The following is a 22,065-nucleotide window of genomic DNA, read 5'->3' as shown; positions in this document are numbered from 1 at the left end:
CCACCTGTGTTTTTTCACACTTTCACACTTGTCGCTGTAAGTGTGGAGCAACTGAGATTCTGGTGTCAAGTGAACAGGATAGTGGTAAATACCATAGCTAGTAACATGGATGTCTGTTCAGAAAATAAACACGCCAGGTGTAGCGGAAGTACATCACACACCTTTGACCTCCCCAAAGGCATTGCTGAGTTGACCCCTTCTGTTTTCCATGACACTCCAGAACTCCCAGTTTGCTACAAGTAAAAAAAAAAAGAAACTTCTTCTGCAACATTAGACAAGAAATATAAAAAGCCCCTAGTTTTGAGATGAGGACATTCTCATTATCGTGGTACTAACCGCATCGCGTGTTGGTCTGCACAACGTAAAGTTGCTGTGAATGCTGTTCAACTGCTTCTGCCTCTGCCATAACCCCCACACTTGGCCCACTCCATTTAGTACACATTCCACATATACGTTTATGAATAAACTCACAGCAGCCATGTCTTTGAATTATCTGTGAGAATACTTGGACGCAGTTTTATTGCATGCATAGACCCTACGTTATATCATTGAACTCGTAAATCACAGCGGGCAGTCTTAATTTAAGATGACAGGGTCATAAAACATTACAGTGTCAGAACTCATTGAGTGCCACAAATCGTTCCACAGGATCATAATTACGAGACAGGCCGTAAATCACGGTTGACATCTCCTAAATCATCTCTGCCATGCATATATAATATCGACAGGATAATAAAACCTTGCTGCGTGACCGGTCATAAATCATCACCCCAATCCATCAAACAGAACAATTGTAACCATTGCACTCTACCGTTTCAATCCAATAGTGCCTAGAAGCAATCAGTCTCTGCAACTCATGCTATACCGACAAACTAAACATACACGAGAAGCAACAAATACATTTATTTATTTTAAAAGACCAGCCAATTCAAAGAGTTGCCTTTTACGGGGTTTATTTTTTTCAATATAAAAATTGATTTCTTACAGAAAAAAAGATTCACCAATCAGTTTAAAATCTCACATTTTAATGCCCAGAAGCCCATGGAACCCAGATCTGGAGTCTGATCACTTGCTATTGGCTGGAACAATCATCAGCAGCCTTTTCTCCTGAGCCCAGCAGGAGCTCTCAGGGATGGGGTTCATCAACCTGTCAAAGGAAGATATTGGAGCAAGTCAGCTTTGTGAGTTGAGGAAGAAGACGTGTGTAATTCTCGAAAGAACGTCAGCTCAGAATTAGTTTAGTAAGTCAGATAAGATGGGCTATCCAGAGGAATGCATATTTTAAAGTTAGTGCCAGCCAAATATGCACAACGTCCTAAAGCACAGTTGCCTAACGAAGGCCAGATCCAAGCCCAGTTTTTAGGATATCTGCATAACACACATATAGAAAATATGAACTGAGTTCAGATAAACAACCAGTGGAAAGTCTGAAAACCTGGCACTAGTTAGGTCTATGGTGGCTAATATTATCCAGGACTCGGTAGAAAGACCTGACCAGGCTGATGCAGACAACTACTAGACTAGGCAAATGCTTAGGCTGCTGGTCCAAACAACACAATACTGGCTTTGAGCGAAAATCCTCATCACACACTGGACAATTGGCCACCATTATTTACTAATTGACACGGATTGGCTGCTTGGTGATGAATCGGGAGCAGATAGGACAGAGCAAGCTCCCCTACTCATCACTTTAAATGGGGATATTATTTCTTTTTTTTTGCTTTTCTTTTTTTTTTATTTCAGCAAATTTTTATTGACAATTATATTTACATGGTGCAGAGGATATACAGGATATACATGGGAGATAACTGAAGACAAGGGGGAAAGGGGCCCCAGGGGGGGGGTGGTTTGTCCATTTTCTTCTTGCTTCTTCTTCCGTTTATTATTTCAATTGTATTCAGTAAGCAAGACCCTCTTGGAAAGGGAGATTATTGAAGAAGCCGTGCGGAAAGGTTTGTTGTTAAAAAGGATTTTTATTTAAATTGTAATGTTTCCAATTGATGAAGGCTATTTATATTGATTTAAGGCTCTATGCACTCCAAAGTAAATATCTGGTCTCAGGTGAAATTGTGCATGAAAACAATTATTTAGATAGACCGGGGCGTTGCCTGCAACAAATCCTTTAAGAAAATATTTTTACAAATGATGTTAAATTGCATGCATGTGTTCGATATATTATAGAAAACAATGATTGTTCCCATGTGTTAACAAACAGACATTTGCTCAAAAACCCTTTCACACTTTTTTCATTCATAAAGAGAAATTATAGCTTACATTTCATATACAAACTCAATTTTCAAATCAAATGTTACAGCCATAAATCATAAGATAAATAATTCTAAGTGTTAAGTAAAACTGGATATGAGTGAAATGAGACTTTTGTCAGGCATGTCCAGTGACCCTTGGTTAGGCATCATCGACACCACCACAAACAGGGGTGTGGGAGATGAACAGGGCAAGACAGCAGAGGACAAGAGCGAGAGGGGGTGGAAGAGATGCCACCGCCCCCCCACCATGTACCAAAAAGACAAACACTGAAAAATTCGTTGAATTTTAAACTGTGATTTCACAATCCTGGGTCAAGATGCTCGACTCCTTATATCTTGTTATACTGTTAAGTACTGTAGCAGTTTTCACTTTTCAAAGTGGCAGAAAAGAATCAGAGAAGGAGAAGGCCAGGTTGAAGCAGAGCTCTGCTTCAAAACTGGGCAATGGAATCAACTGTGACTTTCAAAACGGACACCAAAATTGGGCCAAACCTCTCTGCCATATTTCTAACCCATACCACAAAATAAACAGGTCAGTCAACGATATTGATAATCTCTATTGCCACGACCCTAGAACTCCTTCTGGGTCTTATCTTGATAATCTGTGGCCCACCTGTTCTGAACTCACATTCTTACCTGCAGGACATCTAGAAACAGATACACATCCTGGTAGGGATAATCTTCTCCTGCCACTTAATGTGACCATGTCCCTTTAAAACCATATTTTGAAGAATGGATCGTTGGGTCCCTGTGGCTTGTCTTCCTGCGGGAGTAGTGCCAGGCCCCTCTAACTACTGTCTTCATTTTCTTACTCTTTAGCCTCAAGAAGTCTCAGTTGGACTTCTGTGGGATCCTTGGTGAGAGGGGCAAGTGGCTCGCGGATGTGTTCGTTGTCAGCCCATGCATGTTACCCCCAAGTCATCTGTTCTGACCTTGCATCCATCTATGTAAAACACCCAGCAGTGGGTACACATCTCTTAATGGGTTATCTTATCTGGTCACTCAAGGTTGACCTTTTCCCATCACAACCTGCTCTTTCAAATGTTGTGGGATGGCTGGATGGATTGCTATGGGTGGTATACATGCTACAAGTCTGCTAGGCCTCCTGGAGTGCCTGCCGTCACAGGCTGAATGTTTAGCCTCGTGCAGTCTCACTTTGACTGTTGAGTCGTGGTGACTTGGGGAGGAGACAAGCGACTCACTGTTAGGTTTCCATGACTGGTAGACTGCTTCAATATTGCACTCACTAGCAAGTAAAAGGCTAGATAATTGATGCCCACTATCCTACACAACTACATCAGAAAACATTTGTGACGTATATTCTCTGGAGCCATATTTCTCTTCTCCTCATGCTCTTGTATTACTCAGCTCCTCGTTGGTCTTTCGATTGTGATGTTTTTATTGTGTCTTCTTGTTGGTTTTTGACACCTTTTCTACACTCTATCCACAGAGTGTCATGTTCTGGACACATCCAATGAATACTTTATGTTAGAGTGAGTGAGAAAGGAGATGCAGTTCACATTCTCTAGAACTAGTATTTTTCTTTTTTTTAACTAACCCTAAAGTGGAAAGGCCTTTGGTAAAACGTGCAATGTTACCCCGGAGGAGAGGCTACAGGAAGGACCTTAGCTGCAAATGATTTGACTTACATGAAAGTGAAAACTCTGTAGTATCTTCTTAGCCTGAGAGGATTCAGTAATGTGGTGTCTTACTGATTAATGTATGTTCCTGACCCATATCGTGGTGCTTTAGGGTGTATTCCTTGAAATATTTATATAAAGAGAATTACTAGGCGTCCAATAGAAGAGGACTGCAAGTGAAGGTGAATGACCCCAAATGAACCATGCCATATCCTTTTTATTAGTCCAAAGTGTTTTCAAACATGAGAAATCTATCTCTGCCTTCTGCTGAGTGGAATGTTATTCAAATGTGACATGAATTGAATTCTGTCTCCTTTGCTACTATTGTCCTTTTATAAAGTGGGTTCATTTTTTTGTTTTATGCTTTTCTTTCATTAGTAGACTAACTTAAAAGTATTCCTCTTGAACTATTGACTGGAATGTATAGTTTATATTCACTTATGTATCTTAATAATCTTAATTTGATTACAAAATAGCCTCTAGACCTCCATTGCTCCATCTGCATTGCCCTGTTTCTATGTTCAGTTTTTCCTTCTTCGTCTCTCATTTAAATTTATGTTTAATTTGTTCACAGCCAAGGTCCACATCTGGTTGCCTGGGGCCCGGGACTGCTTTCAGGGAAAGAGAATCCATCATCCAGCTGTGCCTTGGGTCTCCGCACATTTCATTAAGATCTTCATTTCGGAAAAAAACTGCAAACCCACCTTATCACCAGTTATTCAATTGTCTAACTGTTTGGCTCCCACTGTCCTAACCTGTTGTCTTCCACCCTGTCTCCACTCCCTCATTAATTAATATATCCTCCTGCCCCTCATTGCGCCTGCTCATTTTCCTATCTGTTCTGTCTCCCTTCTTACTGTACTAAAAATGAATTCCACATGATCTACTGACATGTTCTAACAACTTCTATCAACTAAGTAATTCACTTTCTCCCCTACACTGTTTTAACTTTTGGGACATTTGTAAATGGATTGCAGTCTCTGTAGGTATTACATTATGTTGCTCTCTCCTACCCAATTTACACGTAGAACGGCATTGTTAACAATAAAAAAAAAAAGAAATCAAATAAATCTCTGGACAGCTAACCCAGGCTACCTGAAAGTGGTTTTGGCCCTTTGGGTCAGAGCCTTAGAAAGTGAGTTTGCATCCTTATGGCCCAGGTTTGTCATGCCATGTCATGTCTGGTTTACCTGTAGCGGAATCCTCCAATTGTATTCTCGAAAATCCAGACACCACGTCTTTTAGGTCATTTATCTGAGGAGGCTGCGGGAGCGCAATCACACTCTTCGTGTAACAGTCCTTCCTGCGGTGAAAAAAAAAGAAAAACGTTGTTTGGTAGTCATTCAATCAATCATTCCCATTTTGGCGCAGGGGCTAAAATGGGCTCTCAAATTCCATGACATAATCATGTTTTACACTGGATTGTCACCAGTTTAGAGCAGATAATTTGCCATATTTGTACATGTGAAACTTCATTATTTGACTACTACGTTGCTCTATTTGCACACAACGTAGAATAATTGCAACTGCTAAAACATGAGCAAAAATTTTTCGTACTCAATTAATTGGGTGAAATGAGGCCGTGATGGGGTTATTTACTGGTGTTATTGTTGAAACAGGCGCACAGTTGCATTCATTTTAGAATTGCACGGATTTAAGATTTTCTGAGGGTTGAGCTTCCACTTACAGTCACAAGAGACACAACTAACATACAAAACACACAAATACCCAAAAATAAATGTTGAGAAACTGATATTGAAAAATGCAGTGTCGCAAACCATTTTTTTGCGAACTGATCAAATATCTGATGCCCGATGGAGCTACCTGGTTTAGCTATAGGGGAGATGGGCCGTGGATTCCCTCCTTGGTCGTCACCTACCTAGTCAGTCTTTAGACAGACTTCCTTTCGTCTCTCCTTGTTGTCTTTTCCCTTATCCCCTTTTCTCACCTCCCCTGCCCCCTCCACTACTTTTCTCCCTCCTTTCTCTCCTCTCCTAATTGTATTGCCTATTTTTGATGTATTATGTAATTGTTTATCTTTTTCTGTTACATTGTTGATTCTCATGTAAAGCGCTCTGAAACCTTCGGGTCTAGCCAGCGCTATAAAAAACCCTTTAAATAAATAATATAAGCATCATTTTCAAATTTTTAATCAGAACTCCAGTAAATTATTTTAAAGATAAATGGCAGTTGACTTTGGCTACTTTGATTTGATTTTTTTCCTTGAAGCTTTGTTTTTCTCTTATCCAGCAAGAAGGGCAATTTTTTTTGGGGGGGGGGATATTTTAATGTGTTGCTGGCATCATGGATCACAAGTACAAGACAATGAGAAGTTCTGACAGTTTTTCAAGGTGAAAATCTTTTGAAAGAGGACAATTATGTGGTAGTTTCCCTTTAAAAGGCTGCTTGTGTTCATTTTGCATGCTTTGTTTCATGGCAGGAACTGACTTATGCTTGATCCTACTTTTAGTTCTAGCGTTAGCCATTTTTATTACATATGTATACAATACTAACATATTGGGGCTTTTAGCCACCAATATTCATCCATTGGTCAGTCGTTGTCATTCACATTTTCCTTCTGCCCACTACAGCATTTAGCATGGGGCAGTGGGTCAGCCTATTTAAACCACAGGTTAACTTTACTTTGAGTGACTGCCTTTTAATCTCTTACAAAGAGCACACCCGCACACAAGCTAGTTCTCTTCAGTGCCAATGCTTTACTTTACCTTATAATTCCTTTTTGTGTTGTCTTTGTATTTGGAACATAATATGATAGCAGGATGCTTCTGATGCACTTTCCAGCTTTATCAGATTCCATCTCCTGCCAATGCTGTAGTAAATTCATTTTGGAGTGGTTTGTGTTTCTGACTGCTACTTTTTCACAACATACCAGATTGTGTCCATTTGAAACTGTTCTGTAATTTTTGTACATTATATAACCTATTTTTCCTTCTTTTGACTTAATTATTTCCTTCTTTCTTTCTTCTTTCCGTTTCTGTCCCAATCTAGCCATTTCATTCTTGCCTTCGTTCTTTTTCCTTTCTCCTTGTTCCTTCTCTCTTTTGCCTTTTCATTCTTGCCTTCTTTCATTCTCTCTTTCCCTCTTTCCTTTTCTCTATACTTCTTTCTTTCCTTCTCTTTTTCCTTCTCTCTACTTTTTCTTTCCTTTTTTGTTCATTCCCTCTTTCCTACTTTTTCCTTCTCTTTCCGTTTTCCTTTGTTTTGCCTTTCATTCTTGCTTGCTTTCTCTCCTTCTTCCTTTCTTGTCCTTCTCTTTCTTTTTTGCTGTCTTTCCTTCACATTTTATTTCTTTCACTTACTTCTTTCCTTCTTTCTTTCCTTCTCTTTCCTTTTTTCCCATTATTTCTTGCCCATTCTTTTTTGCCTTCTTTCTTGCCCTTTTTCCTTCATTTTCTTTCCTTCACACTTTCTTCTCTTACTTTCTTTCACACTTTCTTTCCTTCTTTTACTTACCTTCACACTTTCTTTCCTTCTCGCCTTCTTTTTTCTCTCTTTCTTCTCTATATTTCCTTTCTTCTCTTTCCTCCTTTCTTGCCATCCTGCTTATCCTCTTTCTTGTCCAGTCTTCCTTGCCCTCTTTTCCTTTTTCCTTCTTTTCTTTTCTTATCTTTCTACCATTCGTTACTTCACACTTTCTTTCCTTCTTTTTCAATTCTTCTTTCGGTCTTTCCTTTGTTCCATCTTTTTTCTATTTTTCTTTTCTCTTACCTTCTATTTCCCTCTTTCCTTTTCTCATTCCTCCTTTCTTTCTTGCACATTCTTTGCCTTCTTTCTTGCCATATTTCTTTCCTGTCATCATCGTGCTTCATCTTTCTTTTTTTGCAATCTTTCTTTCTTCTTACCCTTTCTCTTCCCCTCTTTCTCACCCTCTTTCCCTCGCTTGCCTTCTTCCTTTCTTGCCCTCTTTCTCTCTTGCCCTCCTTCTCTCCCTCTTGCCTTCTTCCTTCTCTCTTTCTTGACCTGCTTCTCTCTTGACCTCGTCCTTCAACCAATACCAGACTAATTAACTTATGAAGTAGTTCCTTTCAGTGCCAGATAGTACTATGATAATTTGTGTTTTTTTTTAGACCCAAAACGTTTTTCCTACCTGTCACAAATGATTATAACTTTTATTTTTACATTGACGAGCGCAAAGGTTTGCGAAAAGCATAACAAAGCAACAATTGCCAAAAGGCTGCAAACCAATGCCCGACCTACTGGCTTTGCCAATGCTTGTTAGATAATTGTCATTCATCTGGAGTAAATACTAACTGCTTTTGTAGTTTAGTGGAAGGGCTATTTTTTCCGGCTCTGTAGGTATCAATAGACACAATATTGTCCACAATCATAATAAGTAGTCCACAATTCTGCTGTTTCTGGCTGTTACATATAACTAAAGACAGATAAATATTTGATCTTTCTTTGGGAGCCTCTCCATTCTCTCTGTCTGGAGGGGCAGGCCACCTCCAATTCCAGAAGCAATACAAACCTGGCATTTCCCATCAATATAAACACAAGTTATTAACTATGATGAATTCAAACTAATACGTATGCCCAGCTGTGATTCCGATAACAGTCTTCCAACATTTCATACGCAAGTACTGTGACGTAACCAACATCTCATTAACCACACACCTCATAAATAGATGCCCAGAGAACCTTCCAGTTCGCAGAGTGTATGCACAGCACACATGATTAAAAAAGAAATATGGATTCCATAAGAAGTTCAGTTAGCTGTGCTCATGTGCTATTACTACAATTCTCATATTTTCAGGTGAGTGTTTTGTTACCCTACACAACTTGTGAACATTAATGTATCGGTCACGTTCATGTGGAAATTTACAACCGTTCTTTTATGAGCCAAAAATAACAGTGAAAAACAAAATACAATAATGTGAGAAAAATGTACTATAGAGAAATATAGCTGGAGTCGACCAACAGATAAAAGCATAAAACAGGAACACATATAACCAGTTATGTTTTCTTTATTGATTGTACTGGTTTGTGTGATTGGTTTAGTTTTCTGCATTTTGTGATTTTTAATTTTTCTCATTCATTATTTATCTATTCACTCAAGGAAAATCCTCGACCAGGGAGGTGTAGTGGCTGTCATCCTACTTGACCTGAGCTCCGCATTCGCTACTGTCAACTACAACATCTTATTTGACAGACTTAGAATGGTGGGAGTCTCAGGCAAGATTTTGGCATGGAAGAAGTCTTTCCTGAAGGATAGAGCATTTCAAGTATTCGTGGGCAACTGCACCTCCAAGCGCGTGCCACTAACGTGTGGAGTCCCTCAGGGCTCGTCATTAAGTCCCACTCTATTTAACATATCTAAAACCTCTTGCCGAGCTAGTCCTCCCATATGGGATCCAGATCATTACCTACGCGGACGACATGCTGCTAGTGGTAGCGTTAAAACACCTGAAGAATATGCCAGTCAATCTAGAATCCTGTATGGAAACTGTGGCCATGTGAATGGACCAGTCATGCCTTAAGCTCTATGGAGACAAGACCGAGCTAATGATCTTGGATAACTACCCATCACCACAGCTGCATTGAACTGGCTTAACGGTCTTGGCCCTCCGCCAGTCCCCAATGATCAGATCAAAAGCTTGGGAGTCTGGTTGGATAGTCTCTCAAATTCAACTGCTAAGCAGTCAAGTTAGCTGCCTCCTGTTTTGGTATCATCAGAATGCTGTAAAAAATTCTCCCACTTCTCCCGACACCCACTCGAAGAGTCATGGTCCAGGCGTTGGTGCTCTCCCGTCTGGACTACTGGAACTCCTTCTACCTTGGCACCTCAAAGTCTACCACAAGGAAATTGCAGGTTGTGCAGAATTGTGCTGCCTCATTATACTTCCAACTCGCATTTGGCCAAGCCAGCGCTAAAAAACTGCACTGGCTCCCAATAAATGAACGGATAATGTTTAAATCATTATGCATAGCACATATAAAGCTCTGGAGGATGGGTCCAAAAACAAATCATTCTCTTATGCCTCCATCGCCCTTCAAGATGCCTCCGGTCAGCCAGCCTGTTTTTGGCAGCAGTACCTAAAACTTAAGAGAGGCCGTTCAGGGGGCCGAGTCTTTTGTTATAACGCCACCAGACTATGGAACACTCTCCCCATACAGCTGTGCTCAACAGCCCACCACCTCTCCTTCCAGAAGCAGCTGAAGACTTGGCTATTCCAGAATCTGCCTTAAACACCCAACCTTCATTTGCTTGTTGTTGCTAACGCGGGGATGCCTAAGGATAGCCATGCGCTTAACAAATGCTAATTAATAATAACTTCCAGCATTCTATTTTTAATATAAATACATCATTTTTTTAAAAAGTATTATGACCAACAACCTAATTGTGCAATAGAACTGGTCAGGGAAAATATTAGTGCAAATTCCATTTGCTCATGTTTCTGATTGATGTTTTTCTTTGGTTTTAGCTGGGGAGATGTGTTTCTTGCTCTCCCACCAGATGTAAACCACCCCTTTGCAATAGACAACTCCAAAGAAACTTGAGATTGGGCGAAGGCGGTGCTGGAGGCACAGCAAGCTCATGCACACACAGCACTCTGCTTTCCTCCTCTCACTCCTATCATCCTCAGTGCATTGAACAGGTTGAAGGAGCAGCTTGCAGCAAACTTAGCTATGAGAACTGTTCGCAGAAGGAAATGTCACTTTACTATTGTGATACTTCACACTGGTAACACATTTATCCTCTTATTACACAGCACTCATTTCAGTGATTGGCAACGTGCTGCGCTGCTTCAACACTGTGTAGTGTGTGAAATGACAGAGTAGAAACCGTGAAAGAGATTCACTCTAGGCAGGAGTTCCAGTGACAGAATCCGTTGTAGACAGTCCCCCCCCCCCCCCCGCAGTGATAGATCTTCACTGTACACAGGTGCAGTGACAGGCATATGCCGCGGGCTGTCTGCACCAGTGACAGCAAAACTCTGTAGGCTGGAGCGCTGAAAGTGATGCACTGTGCATTGGTGCATCAGCAGTGACAAAAGTGCACTGAGAAGTGAAGCACAAAAGTGACAAATTCATTGGAAAAACTGGTGCAGTGACTGAGATGCACTGCACGCTTGAGAACATCAACGACAGGTGCACTGTAGACAGGAGTTCAGAAGAGCCAGTGATTCACTGTAGGCGCAGGTCAGAGTAGAAACAGAGATACTCTGCAGACTGTAACCTCAGCAGTGACAGATTGGGTGTAATCAGGAGCACATACATTACAGAGATTCCTTGTAGACAGGTGTAGTGGCAGAGATACATTGTAGGCAGGCGCAACAGCAGTGATACTTTGTAGACTGGTGCTCAGCAGTGACTGGTGCTCTGTGAACACGCCAGTCCCAGCAGTGGACGAGGTGCACCGTCGACCGGTGCTCAGTGGTAAAACAGATACATTGACTCAATGTGCAGTGACAATGATACTCTGTAGTCAGGAGCTCAGAGTTGACAGACATACATTCTACACACATGCAGTGACAATGATAAACTGAAGGCAGTAGCTCAGTGGTGACAGGTGCACTCTAGAGAGGAGCATAGCGGTGACACAGATTTACTGTAGACACATGTCTGTCCCAGCGGTGACAGCTGTACACTGTACACAGATGAAGAGATAGGGATACATTGTAGACTGGGGCACAACAGTAAGCAAGACACACTGAGACAGGCACAGAGATCTTTTTGGGCAGTAGTGCAGCATGGCAGAAGTTCAGCAAAGACACAAGTTCCAGCAGTGACAGAGACCACTCGTGAACAGGTGCTCAGCGGTGATAGAGACCACCCGTGCACAGGTCCTCAGCAGTGACAGAGACCACCAGTGCATAGGGGCTCAGCAGTGACAGAGACCTCCTGTGCGCAGGTGCTCAGCAGTGACAGAGACCACCTGTGCATAGGAGCCCAGCAGTGACAGCGACCACCCGTGCAAAGGTGGTCAGCAGTGACAGAGACCTCCTGTGCGCAGGTGCTCAGCAGTGACGGAGACCACCTGTGCATAGGTGCTCAGCAGTGACAGAGACCTCCTGTGCGCAGGTGCTCAGCAGTGACAGAGACCACCTGTGCATAGGTGCTCAGCAGTGACAGAGACCACCTGTGCATAGGTGCTCAGCAGTGACAGAGACCACCCGTGCACAGGTCCTCAGCAGTGACAGAGACCACCAGTGCATAGGGGCTCAGCAGTGACAGAGACCTCCTGTGCGCAGGTGCTCAGCAGTGACAGAGACCACCTGTGCATAGGAGCCCAGCAGTGACAGCGATCACCCGTGCAAAAGTGGTCAGCAGTGACAGAGACCTCCTGTGCGCAGGTGCTCAGCAGTGACAGAGACCACCTGTGCATAGGTGCTCAGCATTGACAGAGACCTCCTGTGTGCAGGTGCTCAGCAGTGACAGAGACCACCTGTGCATAGGTGCTCAGCAGTGACAGAGACCACCTGTGCATAGGTGCTCAGCAGTGACAGAGACCTCCTGTGCGCAGGTGCTCAGCAGTGATAGAGACCACCTGTGCATAGGTGCTCAGCAGTGACAGAGACCACCTGTGCATAGGTGCTCAGCAGTGACAGAGACCTCCTGTGCGCAGGTGCTCAGCAGTACGATAGTCCATGCACAGGTGCTCAGCAGTGACAGAGACCACCCATGCACAGGTGCTCCTCCAACTCCTCAGGGAGCGCAGAAGCCGAACAGAACAAGATCGACTAGTGTGATCCCATATTCTACAAAGAGGAAGAAGAACGCTGTATTCACACTCCAATTGACAAAACATCAGAAACACTTAACATGAGACACTCAAACGGATTTCTTGTTAAAAGCAAGGTCTCCTCCTTTTTAAGGTGGGCAAAACGTCATTTTATCAATAGAGGGAACATTTTTCTATCCCAAGCACTTCCTATCCTGAGGGTTAATGGAGCAAGTGTTGTTCAGTGTCCTGCACTTTGCTCCCAGTACACCAGGATGTTCAATATCTCCCCAGGGTTTAAACAGGTAGGCTGACTCACTTTAAATAAATGTAATCAAGTCATTGGCTGCCATGAATAACATCATTGAGGAATTCATGGCCCAGCAATGCCATTATCTTATCCAGACTGAGGCTACAGTGGAAAACAGAACCTTTGAATCTGCTAACATAACTTCCTGGTCAGTCCCCCAGACTTCTGAATGGCACAGCCTTTGAAGTTCAGCCGAACCTTCTTGTTAGTACAGTAGCTCATAGGTATCTGACCCACCACATTCACACATCTCCAGGTCCCTGTAACACATTTCTGTTTGTAAGTGCAGAGAACCAGCTAACTGGCAATCTGAGCACTATTTGATACACTACCAATAGCACAATACATCGAAGCCATCTAACGCTGATAATCTGAGTACCAATACATTGGATTAAAAAAAAACATTAGCCTCCTAGAGCTCCTTGATGCTCATATCAAGAAGCAAGACAAATATTCATATGTGTTAATTATTTCTAGTTCCTGTTGTTACATACAAGTGTGATGAGACATTTATTCAAACTTGACTTAAAGAAAGAAAACGTACCTTTGGGCTACGTTAGAGTAGTCACCATTCACATAGGTGAAAAACTGGCATAAAGTATCTTCTTTGCACAACTGTTGACATTGTTGGTACGAGTTTGCCTTGACCACCCCGCGGTCATTTCCTGGAAAGTCCAAACCCTTAAAGATGTGGTCACTGCATCCTACAAGAAAAGAGATGGCAGCTGATGGAAGGACCACACTTACACTCCTAGAGAAGCATTCAAATGGAGTCTGAAGAATTCTTGTTTATGCGCTGTTATTTCCTCTACTAAGAGTTTCCTTGCAAGCTGAATTGAGATGACCCCTCTGTTTCCATCGGTGATGCTTATGGGGCCCTTTACAAGAGCAGTGAATTGTACCAATGTACATCTACTTTAAAGAAAGGTTCAACACTGGGACATTTATGTTCTGACTAGGAAGGCAAAATCAATGTTTCTTCTACATTAGTATCCACAGGTCAGCTATCAGCTATACGAATTAAAGATCCTGCTGGCAGTTAGACAAACAGTGTTAAGTTTGTTTATCTATTCAGCATTTAAGTTTCCAGCAACTTAGGAATCTGCATTGAAAATGTGGCATGAAGAAGGAAACCTGTACATGTGTTTGCAGTTAGAGGCATGTTATAGTACTTCAACTGTCAGACCCTGTCCGTGGGCCACGGGGCAAGCATAGGCTACTTGTGGGTTGTGATGGTTTGCCTCTTTGGTCTGGCGGCCCTTCCAACTCTGGCTCTGCAAGCAGGCCCAAGTAAAACCCCTTCAGCAGTGGACTTCCAGTGAGGTCACAGGCTTTTCAGGGCGATATTGTGGCCTGTTTGAGCTCTGCACTCAAACACACATTATAATAATAAACGATTATCCAACCCACTGCTTATGGATGCCAAATCACTAAAATTGCAGGGATAGTGGAAATTACATCATACACCTTTGACATAAATACAACATCAAAGTAAGCAATCTCATACGTCCTTTGATCCTAAATCTACTCAGGATGTGAAGTCACTTGACAGTAACCAGGATGAGTTAACAATAATTGGCATAGCTGAAGTTCCATAATAACTTAAAGATTAATATAACACAACACAAATATCTATTTTAAATACACCTATATTAGTGTGCACCTGCAGCACTGTTTGTTTCACCCACTTAATTAGCACCTTAATAGATGTCCCAGGCTAGTCATTGCAGCCTGAATGCAGTGTCACATTACCATGTCGACATGGCATGTACACCTCATTGCCAAGCCTTAAAGTCCTCTTTTATTACATATGTCACACCTAAGGTAGGCCCTAGGTACCTCATACGGCATGGTGTCATGTAATTAAAAGTTTAGGCATGAACGTTTATGTTTTACATGTCCTGATAGTGAAAAACACCTACATTTATTTTCCAGTACGGGGAGAGCTCGCCCTTCCATTGGATAATATTTTGTATTACTAATTACATTTAATAAGCTGTAATTCCAACCTGAGAAGAGGTAGATATGTCATGTTTGGTACCCATGAAATTGTAATGATAAACCCTTTTCAATTAAACCCTTTATTCAAGCAAACATATATAGTACATTAACCCATACTACATGCATCCACCACCCCCGGAGTGAGTGAGGATGGAAGAGGAGGTATCCATTTCAACAAGAAAACAATTGTCTGCAACTTCAAAAACACAGCAGGCCATGACCCCAAAGTTCTGTCTTAATTTAAAAGTAGCAATTATATATTTTGTTTTTAGTCTTACAAATGTAGCCCTTGGTATTACCATATTTCTGGTACACACCTCATGAGTCAAGTACAAATATTCACATGGGGTTCATGGCTGAAAGCCAAGTATTAGGGTCAGGCACGCAGAGGATTACACCTACTGGATGGGTCAAACACAATTGACTACCTTTGCTATTTACCACTACTTTCTTTCAATTCCACACCTGACCAATGTTACTCTTAATCTCTACTCCCTTTAAGATCCCATTGGATCAAAATGGTTTCTAGGTAGGTCACCATCCTCAAAATCAATTGTAAAATTGATGATGTGTGTTCTTTTCTTTTTTTGAGAGGTAGGTGAAATGTGCATAATGTTAGCCATACTTGTATGTTCAGGTTGCACAATACACAATTTTGACCATCCCATGTTCAATGTTTTAGGCATACAATTCTACTATTTATGCCTTTCCCTTTATCAGCGGGGGCTCCTCCACTAAGGCCGAGGAGCGTCTCCCCACTGTTCCGTGAGCAGGTCAAAAAGGAAAAATAAAATGATAATAACGCATTGTTATTATCACTTGATTTTTCGGTGGCTAAGATGGTTAGGGGGGAGTGAGGCTGATCTGTTACAGAGAAGCTGGGGAAGGAGTGGTGAGCTGTCTCTTAAGTGCACATGAAGGTTTGGCTAGATGTCTTGGGCCGGCCAAACAGTCATGCGCACTTTGCATGTTCTCCACCAGGCTGTCTTGTACAGCCTGGGTGGAGAACATGCACAGGCTCCCAGTTCCTCTCTGAGCACCAAACCACGGTGCTCAGATCAATCACAATGCTGCAGTAACACAGCATGTGATTGGCTAGTGGACCCTGATAGCATGTGTGCCTCCTGCCCCGGGAGTCCTGCAGTCGACTGAAGAGGACCGAGAGGCGCTGGCTGACCTGTAGGTAAGAGATTAAAAAAGTAATAATAACAATTCCCTCCCCCACCCCACCCTGCCCCGCATCCCCCCCCACCGCCGTTAGGTAGCAACCACCACTGCCCTCTTTAGTTTTCTTACGCTACCTTTAATTTTTGCAATCCGGAGGGTATAATTGTAAACAGAAATTGATGGCCTAATTTACAAAGGTAAACTTTCACTTTTATGTAAGTTTACGATTGTTTGCTATTCACAAAGGGATTTATGAGAAGTATCTATACATTTAAAGACCTATCTATTTATGTACTGAGACTCTGCACTTGTAAAGAGACTACTCACAAGTCCCCTTTTGGACAGCAAATAATCGTAAACTTACACAGAAGTGTAAGTTTACCATTGTGAATCAGGCCCAAAGAGACCGTTATGTATCTAACAAAGGATCAAAGTGTTAACTGTTTTGTCAGGTGTTTTTTTATGATGCTATGTAATGAATATTCATGGTTGAAAAGATTAGTGTGTAATATCAATTTGTCTTTTCTACATTGTTATTTTTTAGATTAATCTTGGTGAGATTTGTACAAACTGTTTGTTCGCCTGAAGAAGGTGGGGAATTATCAGATACCACCGAAACATACTGCTTCTGTGTCTAAGAAAAGATTGACAAGCAACACCTGGTCAGCTAGAAAACTGGAAATAACATATTGTGGGGATAAAAGAAAAGATTCCCTTTGTGTACATTGCATGTGGTGCAAGAGCATCTACACAGCATTGTTTTCTAAGTGCTTCCAATGTGCAACAGGTTGTTGTCTTGAAATTGAGAAATTATATCTTCAAGATCTCCCTTGCATGTCAAATTGTATGTCTTTTTAAAGTGTCTTTTTATTTTGGTTTGTGAAAATATTTCTAAAGAGAAAAGCTTTTTTAAAAAAAAAAATATCAGAGTTTTTATTATTCAGTAAACAATAAAGATTCATAATTTTCTTATGTTCTGTTCTGGGGTTCTAATTGGTGCTGATCAAGTGTGTTATGATTGGAGGTAGTATGCGTGTGGTGTGTGCATAAAAACAGAGCCCATAGGGATCATTGTTCATAGTGTTTTTTTATGATACCAGGTCACAATATTTGTATCCTTTATTTGGCATTACATAAAATATGAGGTGTATCCATTTGAGAGTCATGGATTCAAGACAATCAAAAGTTAGCTAGAATCCATGTACATAAACCATGCAATGCATGGACTCAACTAAACTTCGTAGTCAGAAATACACAAAAGTGGTGAAAGAAAGAATGGCAGATCATCAATACTGCACATAATTGCCATATTTGCCTCAACACGGTTCTTCCAAAACTGTAGCTCCTGATTTATAGTATTATCCTTGAGGTACATCTGCAGACAAATAAACATTGCACTGAGAAACAGGATTTATCATAAATGAACCTGTCAGATTGTCTTGCCATACAATTTGATGTTTCAACCCCAGGGCACTTACTCACAGACACCCCAAATGTGAAGCCTGTTTTAGAATCCACCCTAAACATAAGGCATGCAGGAGAATATTTAACTTACTTCTTTTAATCCCAAAGCTTCTTAGCGAGAAGCCTGAAACAACGTTGTTTAACCGATTGATTGAAGGCGGCATTGTGGCAGAGCTCTTCAGATAGCAAAAGAACCTATTGAAAAACAGATTACCAACCAATCAGAAATTAAATATTTAAATCTGCCCTATCATGGGCTACAGGCATCATGTATGGTTTTTCACAATTTAACCAGCGAAATCTTCTGAAAAGACTCAGTGGCTGCTCATTTGATAAATGTAGACAACCCACAGAAGAAACTACAGAGCATTTAAAAGGGAAGTGGACATTGTCAAAGCCTCCCTGGGATGTTCTTGAGCATAAAACATCCAATCTACTCCTACATAAAATATTGACTGCTGTGACTGGATTCTCCTGTTGCTTCCGCTTCCTCTCAGATTTTTCTGTCTCCAGTACCAACTCCTTTCTCAACTCTCAGTTTAGCAATGAGGTTGAGAGGTCAGGCTTTCAGCACATTTTGAAGTCTGGGACCTAGCAGAGGCTGCCCCGCGGGCCAAAGTCTTCCTTTGCTCCTATTGGACAAGTTTAAGTCACAGAGGACACAAAAGTAGCTCCTATGTGCTTGTACTTTTCTGGTTGACTGAAATAATCATGTTTTATTATGCCATTTATGGCCAATGTTTTGATGGCCCCATAGAAGAACCAGAATGGACTGCCAGTCCATGGATAGTGCACAAACAAATATTAGACACTTGAGCTGCTTGCATACAAACCATTATGAACATGGTCTATATGGGCAGTTCACAGCTGCAGGAATGAAGAGACATTAGAATTTTAACAATACAGTTTGTTATTGCATATCTGAAGTTGATGCTTCAACAATGAAACTGCTAAGTGAATGGTATTTGCCTTGTATAGCTTCAGTGTTTCTATAAGTTCATGCAAGTTAACTATGATCCATGTCAGGCTGGGTGTGATAACAGATTGTTCCAGCGGGAGGAGTTCTATTGGTGAAAGTTGAGAATCATTAGTATTGGATGTTTTATTGGCATGGATAGAAGTTCACTATTTACACACTGGAATGACTGTCTACTTTTTGGTCTCTCCCTCCTCTGAGAGTGTCTTTATGATCTCTTCCTTCTTTTCTTGCAGGCGTTCTTCGCGTCTCTTGCGAGCCTCCTTAGTCTTTGACCTGCGAACTTCAGCTTGGTTAGACAGGAGGTGCATGCAGGCTTTGGCTGCCTTCAGTTTGTGAATGTGCTACGTTAGATGCAATTGTTTTTTAACACATTACCCTTGACTTGGAGATAAAGGCAGTGGTACAGGTGTCGGTCAATCTTCTGGGACTCAAGGTACCTTCAGGGAAGAAAGCACAGGATTCTTACTCATCATCCATGAGAGCTTCTTCTAGCATACGTACATTGGCAGTACTCTCTCTTACTAATGCCCATGTGCCTTCTCTTACTGCGAACAAGCAGGTTCCTTCTGCAGCGTGCACAGGAGTGCACAGGTTCATGCTTGTGGATAATCAGACCATATTTCACCAGCTTTCTGATTTGCTGGTTAGTTTGCAATCTTATTTGTTTCATTAGGATCCAACCATACTTTTTCTTGCCACAGTGCAAGATGCTGGGGGAAGCTTCTTCTGAAGCAGAAGAATACTCATGGCAGCAGCCTGGCCGATGAACGGAAATTGAGACTCGGCTGAGGTAGCATCTATGTTCGTGGTGGTATGTCTGTGAACGTGCCTTGTATATCTGGCGAACGTGTAAAGAAACCTACATACAAGTCTACAGAGTCTATTTACAGCTGCAGCCTGTGCTACCTGCAACAGATCTCAGCTTGGATTACAGACAGCCAAATCGACAAAGTATCCCTTTCAGCATTCCACTGGGAGCTGGAGGCCAGCTATTGAAGGCCATGGCCATTGCATGCACTGAGTGACTTTCTCCAGCTCTCTGAGGTGAAATGAAGCAGACACAGCGGCAATGAGAGTGTGAGTGAAAGTGGCAGTGAGAGTGTAGAGAGAGAAGAGAGAGAGAGAGAAAACATATTAGAAAGGAAAATGAGTGAGGTAGGAAGGAGAGAGGCAGAATAGATTAAAAGATGCAGGTATTGGGGAAGAAGGAGCAGGCTTTGTTTTAACATATTTTCCATGGCTGATTTTGAATTTCAGCCTTGATTCCAGAGGGGGGTTTTGATTGACTATAACAAAATTAATTAGAACGTGTTCTTAAAAGAGCAACAGACTTTTGTATTTTGAATGCTTTGAGACATTTTCTATCACCCACAAATAATAGGAGGGGGCAAACTTCAAGCTCAGGCAAACCTCAAAATAATTTGTTTTTAAGGGAAAGGGTCTTCATTACTATAAAAAGATGAGCACGAATAATGCAGAGGGGTAATTAAGGATGAAAATCTTAGAAACGTGCCGTGCTGAAACGTAGCTTACATGGTTAGTAGATTTGCAGGTTTCATCTATATCTATCCAAAAGGTCAAAAGTTAAAAGCATTACTACATAGTGGTGATCACCACTGTATGTTATATATAGACAGAGAGACAGACAGACAGACAGACAGACAGATAGACAAATAATGTTTTACTTTCTGTTGTCAGCAGTCCAGTCTGCTGTGACAAATGTGAAGTACTGGCAGCGAGGATGGTTGCTGCAGATGAGTTGGCAGTACTCAGCATCAGGAGCCAGAACCTGCTCAAAGTCATTGCCAGGAAAATCAATATTGGGAATGAGAAATTCAGGACATGAGGAATCACCTGAGTAGGGAGAGAAGGAGAAGAGAAGAATGAATTTTAATCAAACACTAACTTTTATTTCACCAAGATAACTGTCAACCACCCACTCTGCTGCTTCTGTGAGTGACAATTTGTTGTAAGTGGACAGATTGCGATGCCCTTAACCCACCGGCCTGTAGTGTCAGGCTTGAGATTTAGACTCATTGAAAAAAAACCTTGACTGACTCCAGTGAGCGCTGGTTGAGGAGGCAGAAAACCACAATCAGAAACAAATCTGCCCATGCTGCAGCCAGCCCCAAAAATATCTAAACCTAAATCCGAATATACTTTGACAATATACAAACCAACTAAAGCAGTAAGATGAACATCCATTCCCACTAATTACAATTAATTTAAAACAGCATTTATTTTAACTCATTTTAAAGTTTGAATGAACTGAAAATTGAGGTGATTTGGCAGGGTGGTAGAAATGCTTGTGAGTTGTGGCCTGTCTAATTAAAGTGAGGTTATTTAGCTGTTTTTGGATGTTTTATAAATAAACCAAAGAACATATACTACATGGTCCATCTCCATCCACCTCAGCTTCAGGTGACTTAAGGCTGAATGTATGATATTGTTCTGCATTCTGTCCATCAATTATTCTTTTTGCGTTTTCAACCCGAGTGGGACAGGTATGCCCAAACGTGGGTCCGGTGCTCTCCATGCCACTGGAGTCAAGCTATCCTGGCTGATGAGGGCTAAAAGCCCGAAACCGGTCCTAGGATGCTTGTTTCCAGTCCAGGGAGGACCTGGCCTGGCAGTTCGGGCTGGACTGTTCCCATTGGGCGCAGGGTCAAGACTGATTTTCATATGGCTGGGTGCAAATTGGAATGGCATGGTGAGCAAAAATCGATAGGTTTAGGCCCAGATCTCTGTACTGGGGTGAATGTATGACATTGTTCTGCATTCTGTCCATCAATTGTTCTTTTTGCATTTGTCACCCCGAGTGGGACGGGTATGCCCAGACGTGGGTCCCATGCTCTCCATGCAACTGGAGTCAAGCTATCCTGGCTGATGAGGGCTGAAAGCCCGAAACCGGTCCTAGGATGCTTGTTTCCAGTCCAGGGAGGAGCTGGCCTGGCAGTTTGTGCTGGACTGTTGCCATTGGGTGCAGGGTCAAGACTGATTTGCATATGGTTGGGTCCAAACTGGAGTGGCATGGTGAGTAAACAAGCATTGGAAATGCAATAGGTCTCGCAATAACGCGAGTCTGAACTATTAGCATTGTAAATGATAATGCCCTTTATTTTTGCGTTCTGGTTTTTGGAACATAAATAAAAGGCTTTGTCATTTACAAGGCCTATAGCTTAAATTTGCGTTAAAACGAGACCTATTGCATTGCAAATGCTTGTTTAGAGCACGTCCCCCACAAGCACCTTTAACGCCTCAGTCAAGTGATAGAACATGAGGACTGATCCAGTATTTCACCATTTTCCTGATTACCCTGCGTGTTCTGGCATTTAGTTCTGCACGGTCATTCTTCTGCCCACGCCCCCCCCCCCACATGTCACCTAAAGTGTCCCCCAGTTCCCTTCCCAGCGTCCCCTGTGAGGCATAACTTATTCCTCTCACCGTCTAAATGGGTGGAAATGTGCCGGTTTACTGCTTTATATGGAGGGAATTTCAATTATGGTACAAATAGACCTGTTTATGGGCTTTCGATTCTTTCCAAAACGTCATTA

At 41.9% G+C, this 22,065-nt stretch overlaps 1 protein-coding gene and 1 pseudogene across 1 annotated transcript in view; both read right to left on the bottom strand.

Moving 5' to 3' along the window:
• Positions 1–936: 936 nt before the first annotated feature.
• The window catches only part of LOC144823952 (coagulation factor XI-like), a 60,858-nt gene continuing 39,729 nt past the window's right edge, over positions 937–22,065 (bottom strand). The window contains exons 6-10 of the mRNA XM_078682905.1: positions 20,197–20,365; positions 17,624–17,727; positions 13,445–13,604; positions 5,098–5,210; positions 937–1,147 (exon numbers count right to left, since the gene is read on the bottom strand). Of these exons, the coding sequence (XP_078539031.1) occupies positions 1,143–1,147; positions 5,098–5,210; positions 13,445–13,604; positions 17,624–17,727; positions 20,197–20,365 (551 nt within the window). The 3' untranslated portion in view covers positions 937–1,142. The remainder of the gene's footprint in view (positions 1,148–5,097; positions 5,211–13,444; positions 13,605–17,623; positions 17,728–20,196; positions 20,366–22,065) is intronic.
• LOC144823953 (large ribosomal subunit protein eL19 pseudogene) lies at positions 17,750–19,258 on the bottom strand (annotated as a pseudogene).

This window comes from Lissotriton helveticus, chromosome 1_1, assembly GCF_964261635.1.
Source record: "Lissotriton helveticus chromosome 1_1, aLisHel1.1, whole genome shotgun sequence".
Taxonomy (NCBI): Eukaryota; Metazoa; Chordata; class Amphibia; order Caudata; family Salamandridae; genus Lissotriton; species Lissotriton helveticus.
Note: the sequence above shows the minus strand (reverse complement) of the source record. Positions and strands in the feature narration are given on the sequence as shown.